The sequence below is a fragment of the Ruditapes philippinarum genome, unplaced genomic scaffold, assembly GCF_026571515.1.
Source record: "Ruditapes philippinarum isolate M1 unplaced genomic scaffold, ASM2657151v2 ctg16330_1_1_1_1, whole genome shotgun sequence".
NCBI classification, from domain to species: domain Eukaryota; kingdom Metazoa; phylum Mollusca; class Bivalvia; order Venerida; family Veneridae; genus Ruditapes; species Ruditapes philippinarum.
The window spans coordinates 9,144-19,255 of record NW_026851994.1 but is presented as its reverse complement, the minus strand read 5'-3'; the positions used below and the strand labels follow the sequence as shown (position 1 = coordinate 19,255).

The window sequence follows — 10,112 nt, the reverse complement described above, 5'->3', positions numbered from 1 at the left end:
AAATTCAGCATTGAACTTACACTCATTTCAATATCCTCTTTTTAATACATATTAAGCGCACGTCAATAAATTTCAATTTTTAAGTGATATGAAAAATAATTTCTGTAGCGCTGTCTTTGTAAATCAATTAACTTAAAAATTACATCACAACCGGTTTCCTTACTTTCCTCATTTTTTTTACTCTCGACTACTGTTTCAGACCTAAAATAAAATTGCGTTCTTAATATTTATATATACTGCCTAGAAATTTTACCTTTTTTGTGATTTACTGGATTTCAGTAGACTGTTTATTTTCTACTTTCACTTTCGTTTTGAGAAGATTTTACTGGCGACAATACAAGATAAATCATGCGGTGTCCTAATGAAACATACAGGACATCAACTTAAAATAGATAAATACAGAATCCCTAAAGAAGCCCAAATCTACGTATTGTGCAGCAATTTAATCATTCCTGATTCTGGAAGCTTTTCCCTTAATTTTATCCTTTTCCCTTTATGTTATCCGTGGTAGAATCTTGTATTTTTTAATCTGTTTCGTGACTTCTGTCAAAATAGTTTATTCCCTTTATTTTACACTCAAGATTATATAGTTCGATTGTTTATGATGCAGCCTCACTTAATATATAGATATGCCTCAAAAATCAATCTGAATTTAATTGTTAGCACTGTAATATTTATAAACAAGAGGGCCATGATGGGCCCTGGATCGCTCACCTGACACAACCGCATCCAAGCAATGTCTTAAACAAGCATCATGACCAAAGTTTGATGCGACTGAGTCAAACATGTGACCTCTAGTGTGTTATAAAGATTTTTCCATATTGGGGGCAATGTGACCTAATTTTTGACTGGACACGACCCATATTCAAATCTTGACCTAGAAAATCAAGTCAAAACAACCTTCCTGACCAATTTCCAGGAAATTTGGATCAAAACAGCAGCCACTAGAGTGTTAAAAAGATTTTCTATTTTTAGCTCCTGTGACCTAGTTTTTGACGCAGACATGACCAATCTTAGCACTTGACCCAGAAAACATCAAAACAACATTCTTGACAAATTTCCTGAATATTTGAATAAAACTGCAGCCACTAGAGTGTAAACAAGCTTTTTCTATTTTTTAACTCCTGTGACCTAGTTTTTGACCCTGAGATGGCCCATCTTCGAACTTGACCTAGAAATCATCAAAACAACCTTCCTGACAAATTTCCAGAATATTTGAATCAATACTGCAGCCACTAGAGTGTTAACAAGCTTTTTCTATGTTAGCTCCTGTGACCTAGTTTTTTGACCGGAGATAACCCATCTTCGAACTTGACCTAGAACATCATCAAAACAACCTTCCTGACAAATTTCAAGAATATTTGGATGAAAACTGCAGCCCCTAATGTGTTAACAAGCTTTTCTATTTTTAGCTCCTGTGACCTAGTTTTTGACCGGAGATGACCCATCTTCGAACTTGACTTAGATATCATCAAAAACAACCTTCTTGACAAATTTCCAGAACATTTAGATGAAAACTGCAGCCATTAGAGTGTTAACAAGCTTTTTCTATTTTTAGCTCCTGTGACCTAGTTTTTGACCTGAGATGACCCATCTTCGAACTTGACCTAGAAATCATCAAAAACAACCTTTCTGACAAATTTCCAGAATGTTTGGATGAAAACTGCAAACCATTAGAGTGTTAACAAGCTTTTTCTATTTTTAGCTCCTGTGACCTAGTTTTTGACCAGACATGACCCATCTTCGAACTTGACCTAGAAATCATTAAAACAACCTTCCTGACAAATTTCCAGAATATTTTAATCAAAACTGCAGCCACTAGAGTGTTAACAAGCTTTTTCTATTTTTAGCTCCTGTGACCTAGTTTTTGACCGGTGATAACCCATCTTCGAACTTGACCTGAAAATCATCAAAAAAACCTTCCTGACAAATTTCCAAATATTTGGATGAAAACTGCAGCCACTAGAGTGTTAAACAAGCTTTTTCTATTTTTAGCACCTGTGACCTAGTTTTTTGACCGGACATGACCCATCTTCCAACTTGACCTAGATATCATCAAAACAACCTTCCTGACAAATTTCCAGAATATTTGGATGAGAACTGCAGCCACTAGAGTGTTAACAAGCTTTTTCTATTTTAGCTCCTGTGACCTAGTTTTTGACCGGACATTACCCATCTTCCGCAACTTGACCTAGAGATATCATCAAAACAACCTTCCTGACAAATTTCCAGAATATTTTGGATGAAAACTGCAGCCCACTAGAGTGTTAACAAACTTTTTCTATTGTTAGTCCTGTGACCTAGTTTTTGACCGGAGATGACCCATCTTCGAACTTGACCTAGATATTATCTAAGCAACCTTCCTGACAAATTTCCAGAATATTTGGATGAAAACTGCAGCCACTAGAGTGTTAACAAGCTTTTTCTATTTTTAGCTCCTGTGACCTAGTTTTTTGACCAGACATGATCCATCTTTAAACTTGACCTAGATATTATCTAAACAACCTTCCTGACAAATTTCCAGAATATTTGGATGAAAACTGCAACCTATAGAGTGTTTAACAAGCTTTTTCTATTTTTAGCTCCTGTGACCTAGTTTTTTGACCAGACATGACCCATCTTCGAACTTGACCTAGATAAATCAAAACAACCTTCCTGACAAATTTCCAAAATATTTGGATGAAAATTGCAGCCACTAGAGTGTTAACAAGCTTTTTCTATTTTTAGCTCCTGTGACCTAGTTTTTGACCAGACATGATCCATCTTCAAACTTGACCTAGATATCATCTAAACAACCTTCCTGACAAATTTCCAGAATATTTGGATGAAAACTGCAGCCTATAGAGTGTTAACAAGCTTTTTCTATTTTTAGCTCCTGTGACCTAGTTTTTGACCGGAGATAACCCATCTTTGAACTTGACCTAGAAACCATCAAAACAACTTTCCTGACAAATTTCCAGAATATTTGGATGAAAAACTGCGGCCACTTGAGTGTTAACAAGCTTTTTCTATTTTTAGCTCCTGTGACCTAGTTTTTGACCGGAGATGACCCATCTTCGAACTTGACCTAGATATCATCAAAACAACCTTCCTGACAAATTTCCAAAATATTTGGATGAAAACTGCAGCCACTAGAGTGTTAACAAGCTTTTTCCACTATTTTTAGCTCCTGTGACCTAGTTTTTGACCGGAGATGACCCATCTTCGAACTTGACCTAGATATCATTAAACAACCTTCCTGACAAATTTCCAGAATATTTGTATGAAAACTGCAGCCTCTAGAGTGTTAACAAGCTTTTTCTATTTTTAGCTCCTGTGACCTAGTTTTTGACCCGAGATAACCCATCTTCGAACTCGATCTGTATTTCATTGAGACAAACATTCTGACAAAGTTTGATGATGATCCAATCAAAACTGTGACTGCTAGACTGTTAACAACCCAATTATTAGAGTGTTAACAAGCTTTTTCTATTTTTTAGCTCGTGACCTAGTTTTTTGACCAGAGATGACCCATCTTCGAACTTGACCTAGATATCATCAAAACAACCTTCCTGACAAATTTCCAGAATATTTGGATGAAAACTGCAGCCTCTAGAGTGTTAACAAGCTTTTTCTATTTTTAGCTCCTGTGACCTAGTTTTTGACCCGAGATAACCCATCTTCGAACTCGATCTGTATTTCATTGAGACAAACATTCTGACAAAGTTTGATGATGATCCAATCAAAACTGTGACTGCTAGACTGTTAACAACCCAATTGTTAGAGTGTTAACAAGCTTTTTTCTATTTTTAGCTCGTGACCTAGTTTTTGACCAGAGATGACCCATCTTCGAACTTGACCTAGATATCATCAAAACAACCTTCCTGACAAATTTCCAGAGTATTTGGATGAAAACTGCAGCCTCTAGAGTGTTAACAAGCTTTTTCTATTTTTAGCTCCTGTGACCTAGTTTTTGACCCGAGATAACCCATCTTCGAACTCGATCTGTATTTCATTGAGACAAACATTCTGACAAAGTTTGATGATGATCCAATCAAAACTGTGACTGCTAGACTGTTAACAACCCAATTGTTGACGACGAACGACGCACAACGCACGACGCACGACGCACAACGCACGACGACGGACGCCGGACATAGCCCCATCACTATACCTCACCATGACCACTTCGTGGTCAGGTGAGCTAAAAATTGCAATGTATAATTCAATGTCGGCCATGTTGGACTATTACGTAGAGATTACGTAGTGAATGCAAGGGATAGTTCTTTATTTGATTGCGCATAAAAAGGAACACGTTATCCTATTAACTATTTTACTTTCGATATTAGCGCACGATAGCTTATAAATATTTCTAAAAATCATTTGTTGAGGCTGTGACAAAAATTAATTTCGGTGTTAGGTTGAGTGCATTTCAGTTCTTACATAAACTCGTTTAAAATACATTTCTAGCTACCATACAGTATAGATCTATATGATAATCAAAATTTATCGCTAAACGATCTACATGTAGCTAAAGTTGTTAAAAACCTAAAATGATTACAGTACGATGTTTTAATAAAAATTTAGAAACGTTTTCATTTTGCGTGCGTTTTAGCGTGCGTATATCGTTTAGCGTATTTCGTTTAGCGTATATCGTTTTGCGTGCGTCTGCGTATTTCGTTTCGTTTTGCGTGCGTATAACGTGCGTTCGTATAGCGTGTAACGTGCGTTCGTATAGCGTGTAACGTGCGTTTTGCGTGTAAACTGACACGTTCACCCTACTGTATGTGTTGACGTGCCGTAAAAATTCAAACAAACAAACAAACTATTGCCCATTGTTCATTTTTACACTTTGAACTTTGTCCGGGACATAACTCTGTAACTATAAGAGGTATAAAAATGAAAGACTCAAATCGAGTCTGCAATTCTGATGTAATTTTGTTGTGATTAATGCTTCAGAGGGATCACTTTGTTTCCAGATTTGTGTAGGAAGATAAATCTCATTAGGCTTAAAAACCGTAACCCTGCTTTGCCTAATTTTGGTGTTATTGACTTCAGATCCCCTTTCAAAATTCCATTTTATTTAGTTCCGCCCATTGCTTTCTCTTTTAGGGCAAAAGCATTCTTTTACTTGTGGACCATACGCCGCTTTTCATGGAATGGCACTTCTGTGTCATATTGAAGGTTCCATGATAACCGCCGTATGAAAACATCTGCGGATGTTTCTAAATTCAAAATTTCACCATTTTCGTGTTAAATTCTGCTTAAGCCGGTGCTAGGGGGCGTGGACGGTAACTTACACTTTCCAGTACCGTCCATGAACAGGCTCAATCAAACCGAGCCTGCAACATTTTCAGTTGGACTTTCTTTAGGGATTTTGTTTTTCTCTATTTGTTCATTGTCACACTTTGAAGTTTGTCCGGGACATAAATTTGAAACTATAAGAGATATCAACATGGAACTAAGTCGGTTGATATATATCTTTGGGTTAAAGTGCAGTGTAAAAAGAACCATTACTTTGTTTTCCCCAATTTTGGAGTTATTGTCATTATGTTCATTTTATGACTTTGAACGGGACAAAACTTTGATACTATGAGAGATATCAACATGGAACTTTATACGTAGATATATCTCATTAGGTATGCGGAGAAAAGAACCATAACTCTGACTTATCTAAATTCGGAGTTATTACCCTTTGTTCAATTTTACACTTTGTCCTTGACATTACTGTAAAACTACAAGAGGTATCAACAAGAAACTAAGTCGGCAGATATATGTCATTGAGTAGAAGTGCATTGCAAAGATCAATAAAATATGATAAACAAGATCAACAAGGAAAGACGGCGTCCAATGAACGCAACCCCCACACGACCCAGAAACAAGAAGCCCAGGATGACCTCCTCCAAAACAGGACAAGGCGCAAGGGAGAGCACAGACAGGCTTATCACTGAAATTCTGATTGAAATGTCCACTAATCAAAAGGGCACAGGGGGGATAGGGAAGGAAGAAAGGTGCCTTGCCAAGTTTTGGACTTATTTTACTTTGAAATGTGTTCGTGACAGAACTCTGAAACTACAAGAGGTATACTTTTCTGTGTCAAAACCTATTCGGGAAGCATCACCCGGTCCAGCCGGCTCTTGCAGAGTTATTGTTAAGGACCGACATCAAGCAGAATATTAATCTATTTTTAGTCTTATATCAAACACCTTTAGTTGTGTCTTGTTAACATACCACTGCAGACTGCAAACTTAGTTTAATTATTGGACGCAAGCAGCTGTCAAAGTCACTGAGCACCGGTTGTAAGAGAATACAACGCGAAATTGTATTTGCAAAGTGTATGAAAGAATACAAATTTTCATAATTATTGCGCTTTTGTGTCTTAAGTGTTATTTTGTCACGGTATGGTGTAAAAGTATATTAAGCTGTCAACTCATAATGGTATGTCAGCTTTCTTCGGCACGAACGAAAATGTCTTAAATGTCTTTTGGGGTTTTGAGCCATTTGCTGCAGTTTCTAACATTCAATACTAATAGCCTGTTTTTCATTATTTTTAATTGTGTTTTACTAAAACCTTTTGTTTGAGACCAATCGTGCCAATGGAATAAGTAAAAGAAAGAGCATCGAAACACGAGGTTATCTGATTTGTACGAGGGAGCGTAGCCCTCGATCATTTTTCAGATTGCCGAGTGTTTTGATGTTCTTTCTCTTTTGTATTATAGTCAAACATAAAAACACGTTCCTTGTTGTCACAATATGAAACCCCAGAAAAAAGGAACCAATAACGAGCATCTGAATATTAGGGCTGGGGCGAGTATCCGAGTACTCGGATAATCACGAATCAAAATGAAAAATCGAGTACGGATATTCGTCAGTCCAGAGATCGTGGATCGCGATCTTATTTGTTTATATACATTCACTGTTTTTCACATTTTAAAATTCGATAAAAATAATAACAATTTAACTATGAATTATGCGACATTTACCTCAATACAATTTGCCGATTAAAAACAGGAAGTAAACAAACAAATTCCATGATGCTGAGCTAGGAAGTCATTAGTTTCGGAAAAAGAATCACTTTATCTTTGTTGAGCACTATGTTTTTACATGAAAATTGATTTTAAGTTGGTATATATAAAGTTATAATAATCATCATAAACATGTATCGAATACTGTTCTATTTTTAATAATCCAATTTTGCGAAACTCAAGTTCATAATTACGTCAGCATGACGTCACACATCAAGTCTGCAACAATGTCGGAGTCGCGACGATACAGAAATCCGCCAGCTAAATTTACCTCTAATGTGTGGAAATATTTCGGTATCTCAATAGAGAATGAAAAAAAGGCTGTTTGTAAAACATGCCAAGGTGAAATGACATATACCGGCGGAACAACAAATCTGTCTAATCACATGAAAAGGCACCACGGAATCGACCCTATTTCGAAAGGTAATTTTTGCTCTTTTAAATATTCTAAATAACTTAATATTTTTTTATGTTAAAAACTAAACTGAGTCCTGCATATCCTATTTTCATTTATTGTTTTATATTTTGTTTATTCATTCATAATATCTTTGACCAAGTGAACTTTATAAACAAAAGCTAAAAAGAGAACTGTTGAACAGTATATAATTTTATTTATGCTATATATTGCCCGCGAAAGAACATTTCATTTTAACATTAAACCGGAATATCAAACGTATATTATACTGTAAAATAAATGAAATTTAATTTTAAAGCGTGTTTTGCATATTTTTTGAACTTTTGAATAACAGAACAGAACATTATTAGTACAGAACTTAAACAATATACTCCATATGAGTGACAATCTGACAATGATTACATTTACATAGTTATTAAATGTACAATGTAAATATTGGAAACATTTATAATAATGAAAGTGTATACTGTATAACAAGTTTATAAATAAATAAATAAATTTATAAATTAATAAATAAATCTATGAAAATTTATAAATAAATAAATAATCTAAATCTATTTTCTTTTAAAGGAGGTGTCAAATTACAAACGTCAGCAACAGAGGCATCTACAAGCACAAGCTGTGTAACTGCTAGCATATCTCCAAGCAATCCCTTTCACATGGCACAAAGAGTGAAGTTGGCTCCATCCAAAGTTCACAGAATAACTGTAGGTATTGCCCGATATCTTATAGATGATATGCGCCCATTCAGCACCGTAGAGAGTTCAGCTTTCAGAAGCATGATACACGAGTGTGAGCCTCGCTACAAATTCCCATGCATACAAACATTTAGTGAAGACGTAATTCCAAGACTGTATGATTCTGTAGCCTCACGTATTAAAGGCAAATTATTGAGTGCAGAAGCTATAGCCTGGACCTCAGACAGCTGGACAAGTCGAGCCACCCAATCATATGTGACTATCACAGCCCACTTCATTGACTCTGAAATGGAACTCTGTTCTCGTGTTCTTCAGACAAGGCAGCTACCAGAATCCCATACTGGAGAACATGTTGGAAACGTGCTTCGCCAAGCACAGCTTGAATGGGGTTGTCAGGTATGTGCCCTTACTACAGACAATGCTGCAAACATGAAAATTGCTGCACATACAGCTGGAATATCCATCCATATTGGATGCTTTGCCCATACCTTAAATTTAGCATCTTCCCGCGCACTTGATATTAAAGAGGTTCATCATATTTTGGCTAAGATCCGGTCAGTTGTTTCCTTTATGCATCGGAGTACCACTGCCGCTGCTCTGCTTAAAAAGAAGCAAAAAATGCTACAACTACCTGAGAACAAACTCATCATCGATGTCAAAACCAGATGGAATTCGAGTTATCTCATGGTGGAGCGCTTCCTTCAGCAGCAACTTGCCATTTTAGCCTGTCTCTCAGATGAAAGTATTAAGAAGCAACATGAAGCCAAATCCCTACAGGCTAGTAGTGTACTTGGGCAAGATGAGGTTCGATGCTTGGAGATATTCTTACAGTTAATGGAGCCTATGTATCAAGCTACCCTGGCGCTATCTGCTGACCAGCACCCTACGGTAGGGCTTATGTATCCATTGCTCCTGAAACCTAAGAAGTTGTATACCCATATGGAGGGAGATACTGCTTTTCAGCAGAAAATCAAGAAGGCTATACTTCAAGACTTAGAGAAAAGGTACATAAATGATGTTCTGTTAGAGTACCTTGAGGAAGCAACAGCATTGGATCCCTGGGTAAAGTACAAAATAGATTAATACAGAATCCCTAAAGAAAGCCCAACACGGCAAAATTGAAAATGTTGCAGGCTCGGTTTGATTGAGCCTGTTCATGGACGGTACTGGAAAGTGCAAGTTACCGTCCACGCCCCCTAGCACCGGCTTAAGCAGAATTCAACATTTAAACGTGAAATAGTAAAAATTTTGAATTTAGAAACATCCGCAGATGTTTTCATACGGCGGTTATCATAGAACCTTCAATGTGACACAGTAGTGCCTTTCCATGAAAAGCGGCGTATGGTCCCCAAGTAATAAAAAGCGTGTGCCCTAAACGAAAAAACAATGGGCGGAACTAAATAAAATGGAATTTTGAAAGGGGATCAGAGGTTATGAAGCCTGCGTATCACAGATAAGACGTCAAAAGACAAAGCCCCATTAGCTGTTTGGGACAGACTTAAGGATAAACTGATGGCTTTGCCTCCACACCTGCCAATTAAGGTAAAATCTGAATTAGAGGAACCTTCGATACAGACAGACTTACCACCATTGCCAGCTCTCCCAAGCCAGCTAGACTCGGCGGAGCCTAAAACGAGGACCCAGTTTTATCTCCTGCAAAAGAAAATGAGATCTGGTCTTAGTTTCCTGATAGATGATGATGATATTGAAATTTCAAAGGTGGAGCCACCTCTTTCCAATGAAGAGCTTATTTGCAAGGAAATTGAAATGTACAAATGTGAGTCAAAAGTGCTATCCTTTGAGGATCCCTTGAAGTTCTGGAAGGGCATTGCTGTCAGGTTACCTCGTCTTTCTAGGCTCGTAAAGTATTACCTGTGTGTACAAGCAAGTTCTGTTGCTTCAGAACGTATATTTTCAACTGCTGGAGATATTGTTACAGCAACTAGGTCATGTCTTGACCCTCAGTGTGTTGATCAATTAATTTTTTTGAAAAAA

General features: G+C 37.0%; 1 protein-coding gene across 1 annotated transcript; it reads left to right on the top strand.

The window, feature by feature from the left end:
• The first annotated feature begins 7,204 nt into the window (after positions 1-7,204).
• Positions 7,205-9,200, top strand: LOC132744986 (E3 SUMO-protein ligase ZBED1-like). The gene is made up of 2 exons (XM_060733816.1): positions 7,205-7,427; positions 7,990-9,200. Exons 1-2 carry the CDS (start codon positions 7,205-7,207, stop codon positions 9,198-9,200), a joined length of 1,434 nt encoding a protein of 477 aa, XP_060589799.1.
• Positions 9,201-10,112: the final 912 nt, after the last annotated feature.